The sequence below is a fragment of the Salmo salar genome, chromosome 09, assembly GCF_965601325.2.
Source record: "Salmo salar chromosome 09, fSalSal1, whole genome shotgun sequence".
Lineage (NCBI taxonomy): Eukaryota > Metazoa > Chordata > Actinopteri > Salmoniformes > Salmonidae > Salmo > Salmo salar.
The window spans coordinates 86,729,468-86,752,470 of NC_138299.1; the positions used below are offsets into that span (position 1 = coordinate 86,729,468).

General features: G+C 43.3%; 1 protein-coding gene across 2 annotated transcripts; it reads left to right on the forward strand.

The window, feature by feature from the left end:
* Nucleotides 1-888: 888 nt before the first annotated feature.
* Nucleotides 889-22,837, forward strand: LOC106612015 (long-chain-fatty-acid--CoA ligase 1). 2 transcript variants are annotated; one of them, XM_082956013.1, is made up of 22 exons: nucleotides 973-990; nucleotides 3,639-3,711; nucleotides 8,529-8,753; nucleotides 9,618-9,732; nucleotides 9,820-9,884; nucleotides 10,595-10,696; nucleotides 10,891-10,990; nucleotides 11,161-11,336; nucleotides 11,584-11,616; nucleotides 11,724-11,775; nucleotides 11,922-11,995; nucleotides 12,675-12,752; nucleotides 12,936-13,070; nucleotides 13,186-13,320; nucleotides 13,457-13,552; nucleotides 13,948-14,020; nucleotides 14,265-14,353; nucleotides 14,656-14,772; nucleotides 15,718-15,861; nucleotides 18,865-18,966; nucleotides 19,491-19,562; nucleotides 19,682-22,837. In XM_082956013.1, exons 3-22 carry the CDS (start codon nucleotides 8,559-8,561, stop codon nucleotides 19,820-19,822), a joined length of 2,094 nt encoding a protein of 697 aa, XP_082812139.1. In that variant the 5' UTR covers nucleotides 973-990; nucleotides 3,639-3,711; nucleotides 8,529-8,558; the 3' UTR covers nucleotides 19,823-22,837. The 2 variants fall into 2 exon arrangements, with proteins under 2 accessions (XP_014068257.1, XP_082812139.1); XM_014212782.3 differs by lacking the exon at nucleotides 3,639-3,711 and having other exon boundaries at nucleotides 889-990.
* Nucleotides 22,838-23,003: the final 166 nt, after the last annotated feature.

The following is a 23,003-nucleotide window of genomic DNA, read 5'->3' on the forward strand; positions in this document are numbered from 1 at the left end:
CCAGAAATGTTCCATATGCACAAAAAGCTTATTTCTCTCAAATATTGTGCACAAATTTCTCCTTTGCCAATATAATCCATCCACCTGACAGGTGTGGCATATCAAGAAGCTGATTAAACAGCATGATCATTACACAGGTGCACCTTGTGCTGGAGACAATCACATAACACAATTCCACAGATGTCTCAAGTTTTGAGGGAGCATGCTGACTGCAGGAATGTAAACCAGAGCTGTTGCTAGATAATTGAAGGTTCATTTCTCTACCGTAAATCACCTCCAATGTCGCTTTAGAGAATTTGGCAGCACATCCAACTAGCCTTACAACCGCAGACTATGTGTATGGCGTTGTGTGGGCGAGGGGGTTGCTGATGTCAACGCTGTGAACAGAGTGCCCCATGGTGGCGGTGGGGTTATGGTATGGGCAGGCATAAGCTACAGACAATGAACACAATTGCATTTTATCATAGCAATTTCAATGCACAAAAAAACGACATGAGATGCTGGGACCCTTGTGAGACCCATTTTTATTAAAGTATCTGTGACCAACAGATGCATATCTGTATTCCCATTCATGTCAAATCCATAGATTAGGATCTAATGAATTTATTTCAATGGACTGATTTCCTCATATGACCTGTAACTTTTTTTGTTAAAGAGTGTAGTAGGCTATTCATGTGTCTATGAATAGCAAGTCGAGCGGAATGTTTCAGATATTCTACTGGAACAAATAAAGAAAGAAAGGGGTTTAGACCTATGGGGTCAAAATGTGGATTTGAGAAACAATACACAGCATACAACAATTATTTTACAACTGTTAAACGATACAGTGGCAAAATTCACCAATGAGTTGTGCCCATACAACGATTTTCAGTCGAACAAAACGTACATAGGCTCTGATTGGCTAAGCGTCGCCTCGCCAGCCGGGTGTACCACCGACTTGCCATCCTCCAAGACGCATGGTCAATATCACAACGTTGGCGCGCTGCAAAGGTAGGTGGTCGTTGTTTTCTATGTCGTGTTTTTACGATAGATTACTTCAGAAAGCTATTAATGCTTCATAGATGAGACTATTCAACGCCTTTATCTAACTTGAAATACCGGTATGCCTCAATGACTAAATGGAAACGCTGTTCAGCAAATGTATGCAAATATTAATAATGCCAAAAATATACAATGGAATAAACGTTGTTTATAATTGTAGCTAGGAATGATGGCAGATTGTAATCGCCTCATTATATGCATTTGTTGATTTATGGCTTGAATGGATCGGATCCATACGTAATGTAATAGCTAGATAGAGCTACACACGCTAGCGACAAAGCCACGTCTTGGTAACAGTTGTTCATAATGCTATGTCAATGTGTTAGTTAATAGTAGGCTTGCTACTCCTATCCAGATTAATTAGCAGCAAAAACAATGTACTTCGCTATTTATCAATTAAGCGTGTCTCACACTAGATTAAACCAAATCAATGGGCTAAAGTGTATGTGCCTTGGCGGTTATAGCAGTTTTTCTGATTGTAGTTAAACTTGGTAACTAGCAGTAGCTAGCATTTCCTAATGTATTTCGGTTGTGCATTCCCTACTGTGAGTTTTAAAAGTGACAGCACGCCCTTGCCTGCTCACCCCATGGCTGCATCGGAAGCAGTCGGTCTTTTCTCTCCTCTCTCTACGATAGGTATTGAGGTGAAAGGTGACACTCCCTCATTGGATGGCTCAACATGTCCCAGCTCAGCTGTCACTTTGGTTCTTGCACGCCCCATTAATCCTCCCTTTCCCCTTTGTGTCTCCACACACACACACACACACACACACACACACACACTTGCAATGTCTTGTCATTTCACTCAGTGCTCTAGGAGAAGTTTTAGTGAGACCAGTTAAACTCCTTTACGGTGACATTGGAGCATCATGTTGATTGTTTTCATTGTGCTCAGGTACAAAAACCCCCCGAAGCCTATTATTGTGAGGACATTGTTTTCCCCATTGCACTTGCCAAGTTGCTGGGTGTATTGTTTCCAATATACCTATGTTTGCGTATTGAAATCTGTACAACCTGCACATTTGAACAAATTCTTGGTCAATAACAAGTTGCCTGGCCTGGTTGCCTGTCTTGAGACAATGTAAGGAACAGATGTCAAACTCGTTCCATGGTGGGCCGAGTGCCTGCGGGTTTTCGCTCCTCACTTGTACGTGATTTATGAATTAAGGTCACTATTTAGTTAGGAACTCCCCACACCTGGTTGTCTAGGTCTTGATTGAAAGGAAAAAGCAAAAACCTTCAGACAATAGACCCTCCATGGAATGAGTTGGACACCCCTGGTGTAAAGGGAAAGGTCTCTGAGAGGTCTGTTCTGCTGCAACCTTTGGCCAAGTGAACCTAGTTCACCTGGGTGGGCAAAGGTAATCCAAGCTTATCCAGTGTGACCACAAGTAGCCGAGACTGATCAATGGGGTTGCTTCATTAACCAATAAAGGGGCGGCAAGTAGCCTAGTACAGGCGGCAGGTAGCCTAGTGATTAGGGCGTTGGGCCAGTAACCAAAAGGTTGTTCGATAGAATCCCTGAGCTGACAAGGTAAAAATGTGTCTTTCTTCCCCTGAAGACGGCAGTTAACCCATTGTTCCTAGGCCGTCATTGTAAATAAGAATTTGTTCTTAACTGACTTGCCTAGTTAAGTAAAGATGCTTTGGAGTGGTTTCTACACTGTCCAATCTATGGCATTCATGATTTAGGGGTCTAGCTGATGAGATGACATTCTGGGTGTTAATGACATTGTAGAACAGGAACAGATGCATTCATTCTGTCATTTGAAAGCCATTAACCTAGGTTGTATTTATAATGTAGATTCTTCTGTTGCTAAATGTTTTGCAACAGAAACGGTTTACTCCAAACAGAAACCAAAATGTTTCTATTGGACAAATTCAGGTAGGTCCCGTTTCGTTCTGTTTGGTTGGTAAACGGTCTCCGTTGCAAGACATACTGAATACACCCCTGGACATACTGACGGTGTCCTAAACCTCCTAGAATGTAGCTTAACACGTAGCATAACTAGGACTCTGAGTTTAGAGGGCACTTCTTCCACTCATCCCCCCCCCCCCCCCCCCCCCCCATTACTGCATACAGAGCTGTCCAGAGACATTGGCCTCCGTTGTTGTGACCTTGCTGAAATTATTTTCATTCATGTTGTTACTACTTTAGTCCATTTGGCATGTATACAAAGGGGCCTCATGTTATGAAACACATACAGTTGTGACAATAGAGTAATGATCATAGTGCTGTAATTCCTCTAATAGAGTAATGATCATAGTGCTGTAATTCCTCTAATAGAGTAATGATCATAGTGCTGTAATTCCTCTAATAGAGTAATGATCATAGTGCTGTAATTCCTCTAATAGAGTAATGATCATAGTGCTGTAATTCCTCTAATAGAGTAATGATCATTGTGCTGTAATTCCTCTAATAGAGTAATGATCATAGTGCTGTAATTCCTCTAATAGAGTAATGATCATAGTATTATACTGTAACGCCTCCAAGTTTTGGATGTGTTCAGGTGTTGCATTATTGTAAACACTGCAGTTTAGGAGGAGCTTTTGAGTGAACCAAATGCAGTGAGTTTGTCCCCCTTCTTAATCCTTAGGTTAGCTGCCTGAAGGGGGGTCTGTCAACCCCAGACACTCTGCTGCTGCTTAGACTTGGCCACAAGTAGTGAAGTGAGTATGTGTTTTGAGAGTGACTGTGATATAATCTGAGCCTGAGGTGTAGAATTTACCATGTAGATAAGCCCAGTCAGTGAATGAAAAGATTTGGCTTGAAGGACGCACACATCACTCACCACCAGTCACGTATGAGTCACAACGCCTCTGAAACAAGCATTGCTCTGGATATATGTCCAGAAGTAAAGAAGATGATGTAAATGACTGATGAGATTAACCAGGACTCCATAACTGTGGGGTTGTAGATTAACCCATGTGTTTATGCAAAGGCTTTGACATGAGTCTCCAGTTGAACTTCAGTGTCTCTCTGTCTTGACGTCTGATGGCTCACACTCCATAAATTGTTCTGCGTGTTAATGGGAGTTGCTCCCCCTATCCAACACACACTAACATACAACATACCCCCTGCCCAGTATTTTCCGTTCAAACATCATTTTGTTTTAAATAGCTGCACTCCCGCTCCTCCCTCCCTTCCCTCAGTCTGCTTGGCTGATAGGGCATGGGGTGATCCTTTACTACCCAGTCTTGCCAAGTTTAGAGGTCGGGCGGGCTGCTGTAGTAGGTTTCAGGTTACCTTTTGGTTGGAAGGCAGAAAAACCTGGGAGGGCAAGCAAGGCTATGATGTGACTGGATGCATGGCTTCCCTGGCCAGACCTTGACTGGTGTTCTTGGCCTGGTAGTGGTACTACTTGATCTATGTCCTCTGTCACCATCAGGATGTATCAGATTATTCAAAGTTCTTGTTACCTCGAGTAACCTCACAATAATATGCCTACACATAGTGGTACATGGCTGATTAACCTGCCCATCCATTGAACAGCAGCACATTCCTTCTGTCCTTTCCACTAATATTTTCCCAGTAAAAGTTGCTGTTAAAAGATATATTTAACCATATCTTCACCCACTCAATCACCACTTCCTGTAATCATTCAGCGGATATCTGAGGGGCTTCTGGCCAATGGGGTTGGACCATTGAGTCTGACCATTGAGTCTGACCTTTGAGACATTACATATTACCTGTCCTCTGGTCACTGTGAACTGTCACCTTATCAGATAGACTCCTGCAATATTGTCCACTGGCCAGCCACCTGTGAGGACAGACATATTGACCTGCTAAGAAGACCTTTGTCATTCCCTCATTCTGGTTAGCTAGAGACGTGTGTGTGTGTGTGTGTTTTAATTTATTATTTAACCTTTATTTAACTAGGCAAGTCAGTTAAAAACAAATTCTTATTTACAATGACAGCCTAGGAACAGTGGGTTAACTGTCTTGTTCAGGGGCAGAACAACAGATTTTTACCTTGTCAGCTCGGGGATTCGATCTAGAAACCTTTCGGTTACTGGCCCAACGCTCTAACCTTTGTGTGTTGTACAGTGACACATTTGTTGTTCTTTTGGCTCTGTACTCCAGCACTTTTGAAATTATACAATGACTATGAGGTTAAAGTGCAGACTCGCTGTCAGATTTAATTTGAGGGTATTTTCATCCATATCGGGAGAACACTTCTACATTTATGTGGATGCTACCATGATTACGGATCATCCTGAATGAATCATGAATAATGATGAGTTAGATAATAAAAACATGTAAAGATCACTGTTGAAATATGTTTGGGCCAGTATGCCACTGGCTAGCCACCATTATGTTGCTGTTATCTCTGCTATTTATAGGCAACATGTGGCTTCTCTGAATCAGTGACACTTTGGATCAGCTAGCTACTCTTGGAGGCACTAGCCTTGTAGCTCACTACAGTACACTTCCGTTTGCTGAAAGTGCAGTAGTTTTGACCAGTTTTGAGACCCCAGTATTGTCTACCTGTTTTGTTTGGTGGCGGGTTGTGGATCAGAAGGACACTCTTGGTTGCATATCTGCTGTGGAGAAAGACACCTGAAGGACGTCTGAGAGTACATCACACTATGGTGCTTTCTTTAAACCTCTCCACGCTGCTTGTGAAACCTGGGGAAGGGAAGCATGTAGACAGAGCAGAGGTTTATGTTTGTTAGGCTTTTTACTGAAATTAAAGTACTTGAGTAAGGCTTGGTTATAAATTGGTCAGTTTGTTATTGTGCCACTTCCACCACACTGTCTCCAAATTCTATCAAATAGCCTAGTTGACAGGAAATTGTGGGGCCTGACGTAAGACTTGTCCTCTTGTGTTGTGTATCTTTCTAGCAGCAGGTGATGTGTCTGCGTGTAATAGTCTGAGAATAAATGCATGGGACAGTAATAGACAGAAGAACTAGGTGAGAAGTCACGTTGGTCCTATAGGGTTACGTCAAAGGCCCACATTTCTCCTGCCTGCTAGGCATGGTCCACTGCTGGCACTGCATGGGGGACATCACCTCCATATCTTCAACCCAGGGCTTTAGCAGGAAACATCTTTATCTAGATAAAGCAGTTATCTATCTAACTGATGTGGATTTAATCACTTATTTGACTCGATATGATGTGTAGGCCAGAGGTTGGCAACAGGTGGCCCACAATTTATTATAATTTTTTTTGGCCCCCCAAAGTTAAGTAAATATGTGTGTGTGCAGTGCAGTGCATTCGGAAAGTATTCAGACCCCTTGACTTTTTCCACATTTTGTTACGTTACAGCCCCCCTCATCAATCTACACGCACTACCCCATAATGACAAAGCGAAAACAGGTTTTAGAAATGTTTGCAAATGTATTTAAACCCTCCCCCTCCGGAAATATCACATTTACATAAGTATTCTGACCCTTTACTCAGTACTTTGTTGAAGCACCTTTGACAGCGATTACAGCCTAGAGTCTTCTTGGGTATGATGCTACAAGCTTGGCACACCTGTATTTGGTGGGTTTCTCCCATTCTTCTCTGCAGATCCTCTCAAGCTCTGTCAGGTTGGATGGGGAGCATCGCTGCACAGCTATTTTCAGGTCTCTCCACAGATGTCCGATCGGGTTCAAGTCCGGGCTCTGGCTGGGCCACTCAGGACATTCAGAGACTTGTCCCTAAGCCACTCCTGCATTGTCTTGGCTGTGTGCTTAGGGTCGTTGTCCTGTTGGAAGGTGAACCTTCGAGGTCCTGAGCACTCTGGAGCAGGTTTTCATCAAGGATCTCTCTGTACTTTGCTCAGTTAATCTTTCCATCGATCCTGACTAGTCTCCCAGTACCTGCAGCTGAAAAACATCCCCACAGCATGATGCTACCACCACCATGCTTCACCGTAGGGATGCTGACAGTTTTCCTCCAGACGTGACACTTGGCATTCAGGCCATAGAGTTCAATCTTTGTTCCATCAGACCAGAGAAACTTGTTTCTCATGGTCTGAGAGTCCTTTAGGTGCCTTTTGGCAAACTCCAAGCAGGCTGTCATGCCTATTACTGAGGAGTGGATTCTGTCTGGCCACTCTACCATCAAAGCCTGATTGGTGGAGTTGTGCAGAGATGGTTGTCCTTCTGGAAGTTTCTCCCATCTCCACAGAGGATCTCTGGTGCTCTGTCAGTGTGACCATCGGGTTCTTGGTCACCTCCCCGACCAAGGCCCTTCTCTCCTGCTTGCTCAGTTTGGCCGAGGTGGCCAGCTATAAGAAGAGTCTTGGTGGTTCCAAACTAATTCCATTTAAGAATGATGGAGGCCACTGTGTTCTTGGGGACCTTTTGGTACCCTTCCCCAGATCTGTGCCTCAACACAACCCTGTCTCGGAGCTCTACGGACAATTCCTTCAACCTCATTGCTTGGCTTTTGCAATGACATGCACTGTCAACTGTGGGAACTTATATAGACAGGTGTGTGCCTTTCAAAATCATGTCCAATCAATTGAATTTACCACAGATGAACTACAATCAAGTTGTAGAAACATCTCAAGGATGATCAATGGGAACAGGATGAACCTGAGCTCAATTTCGAATCTCATAGCAAAGGGTCTGAATACTTAGAAATACCTTATTTACATTATTTTTTTCTTTTGTAATACATTTTTGCTTTATCATCATGGGGTGTTGTGTGTAGATTGATTAGGGGGAAAAAATAATTTAATTCATTTTAGAATAAGGCTGTAACGTAACAAAATGTGGAAAAAGTCAAGGGGTCTGAATACCCCCCTCCCCCAGTCAGGCAGGCTTAGACTCTAGAGGGTTAATCTACCTTTGTCAAAGACCAAGACACTGGGATGTAGGCTAAAGAAAGACCACTATCTGGTCCAAAGTTCAATAGAGCCACAACCTTACACTCACTATTACTAGAGAAAGAAAGAGAGTGGGTAATTGGAGAGCATAGTCAATCCATTGTTCTACAGACTAGTAGTTCACACAGAGGATAAGACTAGCTATTAGTGAATGAATGCTGAAATCATGCCATGGGAATTTCAAACCTGAGAATGTTTACAGCAACAGTATGATCTTTTAAATATAGAGAGCAACATATGGATATCTACATGTACATACTACCTCAATCAGCCCGACTAACCCGGTGCCTGAATGTAGCCTCGCTACTGTTATTTTTTTACAGTTAAAAAAAATAAATAATAATCTTTACTTACCTATTGTTCACCTAATACCTTTTTTGCACTATTGGTTAGAGCCTGTAAGTAAGCATTTCACTGTAAGGTCTACACCTGTTGTATTCGGTGCACGTGACAAATAAACTTTGATTTGATTTCACAACCAATGTTCCCTGCTTAGTACTTGTTAAGCTAGTAGCTAACTAACATAGAAAATCACCTTTTTAGGATACAGGTTATGATTTGATTTATTAATGATTTGATTTCCCACCAGGAGGAAATTCGTTTGATGGTTTAGGACATAGTCACGTACTATGTTCATTTAACAATGCCTCTTTTTCCCAACAGACAGACAGAGACGCTAGCAAAGGCCCAACCATGCAAGCCCAGCAGCTCCTGAATCAGCTGCGCTTCCCCGAGCTGGATGAGGTGCGGCAGTACCTGCGCAGCCTGTCCACACACACGTTGGTGGGTATGGGGGCATTCGCTGCTCTCACAACCTACTGGTACACCACCCGGCCCAAGGCCCTGAAGCCACCATGCGACCTGAGAATGCAGTCCGTTGAGGTTCCGGTAAGGAGGGTCGGCACCGACCTGCTATGATAAAGGACATGGCATGCTTTCTGTATGACGTGGCAATGCCTGAAAGTATTGTTATGTGTAAATAGGTACACGTTTTTTCTCGTTACTTTCAGTCCTGCCTCTTCAAGTAAAACCTCACTTCATGAGTCATAGTAAGGGCTGTATATGCCAGCTAAAGATATAGGCTACTATCCTTAGTGCAGGGCTGTATATGCCAGCTAAAGATATAGGCTACTATCCTTAGTGCAGGGCTGTATATGCCAGCTTAAGATATAGTACTATCCTTAGTGCAGGGCTGTATATGCCAGCTAAAGATATAGTACTATCCTTAGTGCAGGGCTGTATATGCCAGCTAAAGATATAGTACTATCCTTAGTGCAGGGCTGTATATGCCAGCTAAAGATATAGTACTATCCTTAGTGCAGGGCTGTACTATACTCCCACAGTGAGGTGCCTGAGGCTGTTTGAGTAGTGGCCTGCCTAGTCTCTAGTGCCCTTGGTTTCACATTTGTGGCCTGAGAGTGGCATTATGTTATGGGTGGAGCGTACCCACCACACTTGGCCCAGAAAAGGCGTTGGCCAGCTAAGTTAGATGCATGTGTAGCTATACTTGAGTGAGTAAACACAATGCCTCACACAAACAGAAATGACTCGGAAAAGAACAGGATGGATGAGCACAATGAACAACCCTGTTGAAATGGCTTCTCCACAGCTAGTCATTAAACCATTAGCACACAGAGGACTTCCTCACTTTTAAATCTTGGTGTTTGTGCCGACGTCTTTGGGTCATACCTATTGTAGTCAGACCGTGAGCTAGTCGCCTGTATGATGGCTGTTTACTGTATTTCCTGTCAGGGAGGAGAGTATGCCCGCCGGTCAGCGCTGATGGACAGCGACAAACACATGACCCACCTGTACAACGACGCCAAGACCATGTATGAGTTCTTCCTCAGGGGCGCACGGGTCTCCAGTGAGTGTCTCGCTAAGCACCTTATGTAGACTTGACGTACTAGGACATTGAGGTGATTTGAAATGTTCATTGTGTGTTTTCCACTAGACAATGGTCCCTGTCTTGGAGCAAGACAACCAAGCCAGCCCTATGAGTGGCTGTCATACTCCGAGGTAGGACAACAACATTAATCTGTCACTTTCTCTTTTTCTAGTATGATTAATATATTTCTGCTTAGATGTTATACCAAATGTAGTTTTAGGCAGTAAAATATTGTTTGGTGCACTATTCTATCATAATTAGACAGTCTACAAGGCCACGTGGTGTGTCTGAGTGCTCTATTTAAACAGAAAGCCAGCCACTCCCATCTAAACCACAAGGGATTCCCCTCCCCCTCCCCCAGTGAGGAACTTCTAGTCCTCTGTCACTCTTCCTAGTGTTCCCCCTCTCCTCTGAGACCGCAGGGTCGTATTCACTAGACACCAAACGGAGGGAAACGGAGAGGCACTACCTGAACTTGTCCAATAAGAAACTGTTCTTGCAAAATAATTTTCCGCTGCAAAATGTTTTGCTACAGTGTGTACTAATGAATATGTCCCAGGTGTTCTGCTGAGTCATCCATCCTGGAGTGTGTATCACTAACGAGCAGTTTGCCCTCCACCCCACCCTCCCCTGGGGCGGCAGGTAGCCTAGTGGTTAGAGCGTTGGACTAGTAACCGAAAGGTTGCAAGATCGAATCCCCGAGCTGACAAGATAAAAATCTGTCATTCTGCCCCTGAACAAGGCAGTTAACCCACTGTTCCCAGGCTGTCATTGAAAATAAGAATTTGTTCTTAACTGACTTGCCTAGTTAAATAACGAGCTGTGTCCCCTCCACCCCCAGGTAGCAGAGAAGGCAGAGAACCTGGGCTCAGCGCTGCTCCACAGGGGACACAGTCAAACCAAAGACCAGTTCATTGGCATCTTCGCTCAGAACCGACCAGAGGTGAGCAGCACGTCATAAACCGACTTGAAGAGCAGCACGTCATGAAATAGGACACAGTCACATACAATGTTAACCACGTTGAACTGGTTCATTCTGAATCTGCTACTTGTGGGGTAAATACTACACAGGCACACAGCTCTTTCTATAGAAGTGATATAAGACTGGTTTGAGTCTTGTGCTCTGTGTGTCTGCAGTGGACCATCGCTGAGCTGGCCTGCTATACCTTCTCCCTGGTGGCTGTGCCCCTGTATGACACTCTGGGCACTGAGGCCATTGCCTACGTCATCGACAAGGGTGAGCAACAACCAAGAGAAGCTCTCAAATAAGAATACATTTAAATTTAACTGCTTTTATATGCCCAGCTTATCTCATTGAGACAGAATTTCTTGTGGGTTTGGTGGTTGACCCTATTTACCTCACTTTGTCTCTCTCTCTCCTCTCTGTGTGTGTACGCGTGCGCACAGCCACCATTTCCAGCATACTGTGTGACGTCCCTGAGAAGGCCAGGCTGGTCCTGGAGTGTGTCTCTGGCAGGGAGCACAGTGTCAGAACCATCATCCTCATGGAGCCCTTTGACGATGAGCTGGTGGCCAAGGGGAAGGACTGTGGCATCGACATTCTCAGCCTGAGCCAAGTGGAGGTGAGGGGAGAAACTCTGACTTATAACTGGGCTGTCTGTTTTACCACTTTCGTAACTAAACTCGCTTCAAATTCTCAGAGCTTTTGTTTTTGTGTGCTAAACCGCAGACTTTAGGTAGGTGCAGTCTAGAATTGCGCTGTTTTGCGTCTGTCTTTACCACAAGTGAAGTCCTAAAATCTGGTGTTGTCCCATGAGACTAGCTAGTGCTACTACATATTCATGCTACGTTCATGTTGTCTTCTTCTAGACTATCGGCAAGGCCCACCACCACCAACCAGTTGTGAGTAAAGATACCTCTCTGTCCCTCCCTCATGCCCCATATTGATTGGAGTTGATTTTGCCTTAATTCATGCAGTTCTTTGACCTGTGACCCTTTGCTCTCTGCAGCCTCCCGGTCCTGAAGACATGGCTGTCGTCTGCTTCACCAGTGGAACCACAGGTACGCCATTGTATGATCCAATGCCAAACGGAGCACTGTGCTAAGATGGCCTCTATGGCCCTCTTGTGTGGCTCTATCTGTAGAGTGCTGTTTAATGTGTCCACATGTATGAGGCTAGTCTCTCATTTTTGTGTTGTCTTCCTCAGGGAACCCAAAGGGAGCCATGCTGACACATGGGAATGTCGCTTCCAACTGCTCTGCCTTTATCAAAGTCATTGAGGTAAAACGATAGAACAGTGTTGTTTTACGACTAACACATGATGAACAAACCTATTTGCTCACATGTCTTCTCCACAGTTGAACTCCCACAGTTCAGGATAGAGTCACTTCAGCCCCTTGGTATTCAAATGTTTCCTGTAGTTGTGAACCATACGAGCTAATGATTGTAAGGAAAGATGGTGTCAAATATCATGTTTACACCCAACCTAGTCACGTATAAACACTGTCTTGCCATCTAATGTGATACCCACATGCTCATGAGGACTGTCTGTTGCTGTCTGAAAAATTGTGCTGTGAAACCTTGTCTCTATTGTGTCTGTCTTACTCAAATCTCCTTTCTGCAAGTGCCAAGATTTACTGCTAAGCTATTTGTGCTGTAACTTATTTCTGAACCTCTTTCTCTCCTCTCCGCTAATGCCAGTGTATCTGTTTCAGCGCTAACATGCTAACCGGTGTGTCTCTGTCTTTCTGTGCTGCTCTGGCCCGCCTGCCTCTGTCCTCTCGTCTACTCGCCTCTGGTTCTGTGGGCTCCAGGCCTGTTGCCTGCCTAACCACGAGGATGTACTGCTGCCATACCTGCCTCTGACACACATGTTTGAGCAGGTGGTGGTTGTAGGGGGTCTCATAATCATTATCTCCCCTTGTTCTGTATGTGTTTGTCGTGCGTATGTATCCTTTAGGATCACCTCATATTAGACCACCACGATGTTCATATATCCTACCTGCCCCTTGCTCATATGTTCGAGAGGGTTGTAGAGGTATGTCTCCATGCTTTTCTATCTTTGTGCTACTGTAAGTCCTCTGACCTTCAAATTCTTCTCCTACAATGTAAATGCGTGATGCTTTTTTGCCAGATATGGTCCCATATCTACAGACCTGTTTGAGTTTTTACACATCATTTGTCCTCTCCACCTCTGTGCTATTCTGACCTCTCACCCCAGGGGGTCATTCTGGTGCATGGGGGTCGGATTGGTTTCTTCCAGGGAGACATCCGCCTGCTGATGGATGACCTCACCACCCTGAGGCCTACAGTGTTTCCTGTGGTGCCACGCCTCCTCAACAGGATGTTCGACAAGGTGAGAAACACTGACTCTCCGAACTACGTTTCCTGTAATGCCCTGCTGCCTGCTACAGCTCTCGTGTTGACTACAGTTGTTGCTTTATTTTGACCTCATAATGCCCTGTCTTCAGATCTATGGGCAGGCTAACACCTCTCTGAAGAGGTGGGTGCTGGACTTTGCCTTTAAAAGGAAAGAGGCTGAGCTGCTGAGTGGCATCATTAGGAGGGACAGCATCTGGGACAAACTCATCTTTAGGAAAGTGCAGGTACTGTATCTCCTCCCTGACTGAGAGAACCACTGTGCTCCACAGATCACTGAATGGCACATAGTAAAACATGTCCAAAACTTGTCCAGCCATCTTAATGACCTCCTGATTCTTGTCTCTCTGGTGCCCCCTGTAGGCCAGTCTGGGAGGACGGGTGCGTCTGATGATAACAGGTGCTGCCCCTGTGTCTGCCACGGTGCTGACGTTCCTGCGAGCCGCTCTGGGCTGCCAAGTGAGTCTGTCTTAGGGTCTCCACTTGTGCATTCTGGGATTGGGTAGCTCCAGCGGAGGTTGTAGTGTGGTGGTATACTGATGCCCAGCTGTAGGATCTCATGAGTGTTCCAGGCCAGTAAAGTAGATTGTAGGGGCTATATGTTTGTGTCGGACTAGTTAGTGCAAGGTCCAGGCTCTGAAAGTCACGTGATGGGTAAATGGTTAACATACCATTCAAGACTATTAAAGTTTCTCAGGTAGAAATTTGCCTGTCAGTTTGGTATTGATATGATTGAAATCCAGCTGTATATTATCAATATAAGACTCCCATGCAATGTCTAGGACAGACCCAGTCCTGCATCATACATAAAAATCATGGAAACAGTGCAAAAAAAGTATATTTTCCTTTAACAGTTGTATGAGGGGTATGGACAGACTGAATGCACAGCGGGCTGCACAATGACAGTACCAGGGGATTGGACAGCAGGTAATGAACACACTGCCCCACCGATGCATTAACCGTCACACATTAGTCATCTCGTTTATAGAGAGAGGTTGTATACTATAGCCAGTCACTAACTCCCCCTGGGGGTCCTGTGAGGGATGGCACCATATTCCTTAAGCCTCTGGTCAAAGGTAGTGCACTATATAGGGAGTAGGGTGCCATTTGGGACATAGCCTAGTTGTGTTTATGGAGGCTAACTCTGCTGTTTCTGTGCTTCCCTCCCCAGGTCATGTTGGAGCGCCCCTGCCATGTAACTCGGTGAAGCTGGTGGATGTGGCTGAGATGAACTACCTGGCTGCCAATGGAGAGGGAGAGGTGGGTGGGTGGGAGCCTTGCATTGCCCTTGGTACCCAGTGGTGTTGTTTAACATGAAGCTGTTACTCTACTGAAGTCTGTCACAAATGGCACCTTACTCCCTTTATAGTGAACTACTTTTGACCAGGCCCTCTGGTCATAAGTAGTGCACTATAAAGGGAATAGTGCCATTTAGGATCCATCCAGAATGTTATGTAAAGATTGTGTTTTTGCAGTGTTTACCTCATCAACATTGAAATAGGTCATATCCCCTTTACACTCCATGCACTAAGTCTATAGGATGTGTGTGTGTGTTTTTCCAGGTGTGTGTGAAAGGAGCTAACGTGTTTCTGGGCTACTTGAAGGACCCAGAGAAGACTGAGGAGACCATTGATGCTAACGGCTGGGTCCACACAGGGGACATTGGCAAGTGGTTACCGGTGAGTGTGTAACTCACTCACACACCGGCCAGTTTATTAGGTACCTATCTAGTACCGGTCGGACCTCCCTTTGCATCCAGAACGTCCTGAATTCTTCGGGTCTTGGATTCTACAAGCCGGAAATGTTCCACAGGGATGTTGGTCCATGCTGACGCAATGGCATTACGCAGTTTCTGCAGATTGGAAAGTGGTACACCGTCACCAGCCTGTACCATTGACACCAGGCAGGATGGTCCATGGACTCATGCTGCTTACACCAAATTCTGACTCTGCCATCAGCATGACGCAACAGCAACCGGGATTCGTCAGACCAGGCAATGTTCTTCCACTCCTCAACTGTCCAGTGTTGGTGATGGCGTGCCCACTGGAGGGGCTCTTCTTGTTTTTAGCTGAGTGGAACCCGCTGTGGTCGTCTGCTGCAATAGTCCGTCTGTGACAAAGACCGACGAGTTGTGCGTTCCGAGATGCCGCTCTACACACCACTGTTGTAATGCTCCGTTATTTGTCCGCCTGTTAGCTTGCACAATACTTGCCATGCTCCTTCAACCTCTCATCAACAAGCGGTTTACGTCCACAGGACTGCTGCTGAATGGATGTTTTTTGTTTGTCGCACCATTCTCGGTAAACCCTAGACATTGTCCTGGGTGAAAAGCCCATGAAGGCGGCCGTTTCTGAGATACTGGATCTGGCACGCCTGGCACCGACTATCATAGCACGCTCAAAGCCGCTTGAATTTCTGTTTTGCCCATGCTAACGTTCAATCAAGCAGTAAGTGGATGCCGGTATGCCTGCTTTTATATATAGCAAGCCATGACCACATGACTCACTGTAGGAGCGATCCATTTTTGTGTACCTAATAAACTGGCCAATGACTGTGTATACAGCCTCTATATCCGCCTACTGTTTCTTAACACTCTTATTATGATCTCTCATCTGTGTGTACAGAACGGCACTTTGAAAATTGTGGACAGGAAGAAGCACATCTTTAAGCTGGCCCAGGGAGAGTACATTGCACCGGAGAAGATTGAGAATATCTACACCAGGAGTGACGCAGTGGCACAGGTCTTTGTGCACGGGGACAGCCTACAGGTAAGGAAGGATTGATACTGTGTCCATAAGGAAAATGGATATACTACTGGGTCATATTCATTAGAAAGTTAATGGACTGAAACTGGGAGGTACTACCTGCGCTGTCCAATAAGAAACACCCTTTTATTGAATTGTTTTAGATGCAAAACGTTTTGCTACCTTTAGTCCTAATGAATACAACCCTGGTATCCACCTCATTTTTGAACGCTTTTAAAACACTGCAGCCATACGCAGAACCTATGGATACAACTTTCTCCGCGCTTGAGCATTATCATAATTAATATGTGACCCGCTAGAACCCTGCATTAGCATGTTTCTGTTAGGTGATACATCATGACAAAATACACCATATTACTGTCCTGCTAATGTGCCTGGACCTTGTAGGCTAAACTGATGAGAAAAAAAACATGAATTGTTCCCAATAGTTGCCCAATCAGGCAGGCTAGATGCAGTTATTTCTAAATGAATAGGAATTTAAAATGCCAGGCTTTTGTCGTGGTTATTCAAATAACATAGGCTAGTCACTGCAGTTTACAGCCTAGACTACAGTTTGGCACTCACTTGAAAACAATAACGTTCTTCATTACATTGTGTTGTAGTCTAGGTAGGATAGATTTCTTGTCCCTAAAAAACTGAAACAATAAGGTAGCTTTTCAAGCTGATTACCCGGCACGCCGCAGCCTCGGCGCCGAACATAGGTTAGATAGCCTACACTATGATTTCGTTATCCGATAAAGTATTTTTTTATTTTGCTGTGTAAATCGACTGGATATTCACTGCAGTATTAATCTTAACATTGAGTTTATGAATTATGGGCTAATATGTATATGCTTCTAATTTAGGCGAGAGGCTACATCTCTAGCTTGTCTGTCTTCATTGTTCTGTAGTGCAGTTACGCACCTGGCCTCTCCGCTGCCATGGCGAATCCTCTTACATCTTGTGGGGTCCCAGGAAAACCCACACTAAAAAAGCTTGTTAGACACTTATATCGACTTATTTTCTTCAGCCTGTTGGAGGAGAGATGCAGGCTATTCTGTAGTAGGCCATATTATCCTATAGTAGGCCTATCTTAACACTGGGCTGAATCCTGACAACATACACCTTATGAGTGTCCTAATGTACCTTTCTGACCTTCTAAACTGTCCAGAATAGATCAAAACTGATCCAAATGGTTACATGACCAGGTCTAAGCTGTTTGCCTATGCCTTTATTTTGACATGAAACATAACAGGAGGTGTGAGCGGTTATTCAAGTTAGGCTGTAAACAGAAGTGAGGTAGGCTATGGACAATACATAATGACAAAGCGAAAACAGGTTTTAGAAATGTTTGCAAATGTATTTAACCCCCCCCTCTGGAAATATCACATTTACATAAGTATTCAGACCCTTTACTCAGTACTTTGTTGAAGCAACTTTGTTAACGATTACAGCCTCGAGTCTTCTTGGGTATGATGCTACAAGCTTGGCACACATGTATTTGGGGAGTTTCTCCAGTTCTTCTCTGCAGATCCTCTCAAGCTCTGTCAGGTTGGATGGGGAGCATCACTGCAGAGCTATTTTCATCCCCACTGTATGATGCTGCCACCACCATGCTTCACCGTAGGAATGGTGCCAGGTTTCCTCCAGACGTGACGCTTGGCATTCAGGCCAAAGTGTTCAATCTTGGTTCTCATGATCTAAGTCCTTTAGGTAACTTTTGGCAGAATCCAAGCGGGCTGTCATGTGCCTTTTACTGAGGAGTGGCTTCCGTCTGGCCACTCTACCATAAAGGCCTGATTGGTTGAATTCTGCAGAGACGGTTGTCCTTCTGGAAGGTTCTCCCATCTCCACAGAGGAACTCTGAAGCTCTGTCAGAGTGACAATCGGGTTCTTGGTCACCTGTTTGGCCGGGTGGCCAGCTCTTTGAAGAGTCTTGGTGGTTCCAAAAGTCTTCCATTTAAGAATGAGGGAGGTCACTGTGTTCTTGGGGACCTTCAGTGCTGCAGACATTTTTTGATACCCTTCCCCAGATCTGTGCTTCGACACAATCCTGTCTCGGAGCTCTACAGAAAATTCCTTCGACCTCGTGGCTTGGCTTTTGCTCTGACATGCACTGTCAACAGTGGGACCTTATATAGACGTGTGTGCCTTTCCAAATCATGTCCAATCAATTGAATTTACCACCGGTGGACTCCCAAGTTGTAGAAACATCTCAAGGATGATCAATGGAAACAGGATCCACCTTAGCTCAATTTTGAGTCTCATATCAAAGGGTCTGAATACTTGTGTAAATTAAAAATGTCTGAACCTGTTTTTGATTTGTCATTATGAGGTATTGTGTGTAGATTGAAGAGGGAACCAATTATTTAATACATTTTAGAATAAGGCTGTAATGTAACAAAATGTGGAAAAAGTCAATGTCTGAATTCTTTCCTAATGCGCTGTACATTGAAGTATTATTTGCAGTTGTCACTGACAATGAACACACCATGAAAGCACTGAAGGGTCTGAACCAGTATCTGTGGTTCAGACCTCATGAATGGTCTGTTACCACCGTATTAATAGGAAGTGTGCAGTAGGATGCGTTGATCAGTTGATTGACCGGTGTAGGAATGTAAAAGGATAAACCTTCCTCAAGTGTGGATGCTCACCAAAGTTTTATAGTTATGTAGCCTGTAGTTTAACGTTAGTTATCGTTATTACCTTGGTGGATGGCCCGGGCCTTAACTCTGACACAACTTACGTTATCACAACAGAACTAGCCTACTAGTAGGTCTAGCTAACGTTAACGAACTTGAATTAAAAAAATATGAATTTACACTTGTTTACTTTTATACTCTATAAATTGACTCTTTCAAATAACTTACTCTGGCAAGTTTGCCACTGGCGCACTGCAGTAGGGAAGTAAAGTGGGAGTTGAATCCTTCACTTCCGTGTTTGGCTGTGCTCATGGCAACATTGGGAAATGAGGTGGACAGAGTGAGAATGCACAGCCCTCAGCTATAATGTTGTGTTCTCCTCCAGGCATGCCTAGTAGCCATCATTGTACCAGATCCTGACTTCCTTCCTGGCTGGGCCAAGAAGAGAGGACTGGAGGGATCCTACGGAGACCTATGCAACAACATGGTAGGACCACTGACCATCTGCACCGATTCACAATTTAGACTTGATATATTTTCAAGAGGGATGTCAATGTGGGCCCCCCGGTCTGTAGTTGGACCATGATAGCTGGCTAGACTAACTTAACAATCAAAAAATGTTAGCTGACATGGGCTAATTGAGTGACTGTCCGTGACTGACATGGGCTAATTGAGTGACTGTCAGTGACTGACATGGGCTAATTGAGTGACTGTCAGTGACTGACATGGGCTAATTGAGTGACTGACATGGGCTAATTGAGTGACTGTCAGTAACTGACATGGGCTAATTGAGTGACTGTCCGTGACTGACATGGGCTAATTGAGTGACTGTCGGTGACTGACAGAAGAGAAACTTCAGATTTCTTAATTTCTTTCAGGGGGGGGGTTGAGCTGCGGACCGACAAAAGGGAGGGTTGCAGGCCGCTAGTTGCCCATCCCTGATATAGAACATCGACTTGAATATGTTGGAGAATTCACACCATTTGAAATGAAGTGTTTTTGTCTCTGTAGGATGTAAAGAAGGCCATCTTGGAAGACATCTTGAAACTAGGAAAAGATAGTGGTCTGAAATCTTTTGAGCAGGTAAAGGGTTAATCTTAGACAAAATATTTGAGAGAATATTGACAGTCTGTTTGATTACATATCAGGTCTTAACTAGAGAACATAACTATTATCTGTTTCATGTCTCTTGTTTTGATCAGGTGAAGGACATCACCCTGTTCACAGAGATGTTTTCTATCCAAAATGGACTTCTCACTCCCACCCTGAAAGCCAAGAGAGCAGAACTCAGGAACTACTTCAGGGAGCAGATCGACAAACTGTACTCCAAGATCAAGATGTGAACAGTGGGAAGACGGTAGGGTGTAACCAGAGCTGGTAGAAGAGATCTTCTATGAAACTGATTGAGGACATGTCTGTGAGGCCTGGTCTATGGATACACTTTACCCTGTATGACCAGTTGCTCTCTGTCTGAATAGGAACAAAACACAATAGGATCATTTGGGAAGAAGAAACTGTTCTTTATGTCACTCTCAACTGTCAGTAAATGATACCACATTGCATCAGTACTGTAAATAATTCCATATACTGGTATATAGCAACTGTCAGTAATTGATACCATACCTCATTAGTCTTCTCATGTACAGAACAAACGACACACCCAGCTCTCATTTTTCAGGGCTTCCTTTTCCAAAGCTTGTCTATCTATCCTGCTACTAGTTGAGTATTGTGAGCACGTCAATCATCTTAGTTGTCAATTGGTGACGTTCAATAGGTCAAGTGAATGAGGTACCAGTAAACCACCACCGTCCAGTGCCATCATGTATATTACGAATCAAATCACGTTTTACATGCGTCAAATACAACAGGTGTAGCTAGATCTTACTGTGAAATGCTTACTTACGAGCCCTTAACCAATAATGCTACGTTTTTTTTAAAGTATGAAAACTTTGCTAAATAAACTAAAGGAAAAATAGTAACACAATAAAAATAACAATAACATGGCTATGTACAAGGAGTACGGGTACCGAGTCAATGTACAGGGTTAGTCCAGGTAATTAAGGTAATAGGTATGTTTAGGTAGGGGTAAAGTGACTATGCATAGATAATAAACAGAGTAGCAGCAGCATGTGTGCGCGTGTGGCGTCTCTGTGTTTGTGTGTGTGTTGTAGTGTGTGTGTGTGTGTGTGTGTGTGTGTGTGTGGATAGTCTCGTGAGTGTACATGGAGCCTGTGCAAGAGAGTCAGTGCAAAAATAGTAATAAATAAGGGGGTCAATGCATATTGTCCAGGTAGTCATTTGATTGAACTGTTTAGCAGTCTTATGGCTTGGGGGTAGGATCTGTTAAGGAGTCTTTAGGTCCCAGACTTGGCGCTCCAGTACCGCTTGCCGTGCGGTAGCAGAGATAAGTCTATGACTTGGGTGGCTGGAGTCTTTGGCAATTTTTAGGGCCTTTTATTTATATATTATATATATATATATATATATATACTGCAAACATACAATGTATTCCAATGAAGACTTTTGGATGTTATCATAGGCTTTAAGGGATGGTGAAACCGTGTAAAGGGGAACTATATCTTAGGATACATGCCTGCCTGTAGAAAATCTACCACTCTATAGGGCTGGGTAACCCCAATAGGCGGCCCGCCAAGTTTTCTGAGCAAACAAATACACATTTCTACAATTTTATTTTTGGGAGTGGGGTGGGGGGCAGAATCATCTCCAAAGTGATTTTAATTTAGAAAAGCCATCTCGGTGATTTGAATTTTTTTTTAGAACAGCTGTTTCTAAGTATTACCATGAATGAATGAATAAATAAAGGAATATGTGATCATATTCCTATGTAATTAAGGGTTTAATTATTTTTTTTTTTTTGTCTGTTTGGGATTCTCCCAGTCAATTTGCATTTTACTAATTATTTGTAATTATGTTCTGGCACCCCAACCATCCGCTCAAGAAAAAAATTGGCATGTGGATGAATGTAATTGGAGACCCCTGCTATAGGGTAATGATTTGTATTGCATAATAAATATTTTCAGGAATGTTTTTTTCAGGTTAAGATGTATCAATACATGAATGTGTGTAATCCTAAGGAGTTTTTTTTTTTTTTTATTGACTCCTGCAACTATTGCAGAATGAAGCATCAGCATCAAATGAAGTAGTGGTTTGTGCTGAGTTCTCAGGCATCTCCTCCTTTTGTACTGCAACTCTCAGGGCTACATGTTCTCACTTTCCACAACACCCTCAAAACACAAATACCTAAACACTAAAGCCTAAATGTGATTTTTTTTTTTCTTAAATGGATATATATATATAGGCAATGTGTTTTTGTTTGCACTGTTCTTCAGTGGTTCAATGATGTGAAAGCTTGAGATCGAGAACCATGATTGTGAAAATGTTCAATGTAATCTTGGGAAGGACTATAGCATCTTATTTCATTCAACACCATTACTTTAGATGCATTTGAATTTAGACTTTCTACAGACAATCTTTGTAAGGTATAGAATATGTGTAAATTATTTGTGTGGGGGAAAAGTCATTCAAATGAATTATTTTATTGAATTGTTAGCTGTTTTTATTAGGTTGTGGTGTTATTTGATTCATGTGCACAACTTGTTTCACATGTATAATCAGATGATATGTGATTTACAGTTTTCAATCAATTTGGCCAATTTTTTAGATGTAAGTGGTCTATTTTCAAAACACTTGTAAGGTTACCTATCTTATGTTCAGAACCTTTGATTTTGCATTCATTGGGGGTTCACACATCTTTCACCACTGACTCATTTATGCAAAATCAAAGTTTTCCATTAAATAGTATGAGCACATTTAGTTTAGTCTCCAATACATCAGATAATGATATACTCACAATTGAATCATTTTAACAACCATTTAATCAAATGGCAAAAAATACAAGATACACATTTCTAATTTTAACCAGTTATCAAACTATATATGTTAACTACACATTTTTGGTTCAGTTGTTTGTGATCGTTTGTTAACGAATGACAAAAAAATCTGATCAAAAGTAAAGTGAATATTGCATTTTGAAAAGCAGATGCTTAGATTGAATATGTATCTCAATTGAAAGAGTGATTTGGTACAGTGAACAAGTAACTTTGGTAATGTTTGTTCTACTCAGTCAGTTGAAAATGTTCTCAGAGTTTTCAAAATGTACCACATAATTGTGAAAATTGCACGAGTGATACATTTTTTTTTTAAAGTGTCGCTAATATGAAATATTGCATAGTTTAAACTTGGTGTTGATGTGTTATTTCGACTACTATGTTGTCTTGGATTTGTTTGTTTTGTAAAAAATAAATACAGATTTTCGGAGGAAAACTGTTCCCCATAAACAGATTTGTGTATTCATTTAAAATGGCAGAGAGTAGTTCTCTCCATCCGTATATGAGTGTGTTGTGTGATGGATCCAGTCATCCGACCCAGCAGAGGGCACCATCCGTACATGAGTGTGTTGTGTGATGGATCCAGTCATCCGATCCAGCAGAGGGCACCATCCCA

Bases quoted from the DNA above. Each gene is read 5' to 3' on its own strand.
- LOC106612015 (XM_014212782.3), top strand. From the start codon at position 8,559: ATGCAAGCCCAGCAGCTCCTGAATCAGCTGCGCTTCCCCGAGCTGGAT. The intron at 14,354-14,655 runs GTGGGTGGGTGG...GTGTTTTTCCAG, and splicing joins CTGCCAATGGAGAGGGAGAG to GTGTGTGTGAAAGGAGCTAA. The intron at 18,967-19,490 runs GTAGGACCACTG...TTGTCTCTGTAG, and splicing joins GAGACCTATGCAACAACATG to GATGTAAAGAAGGCCATCTT.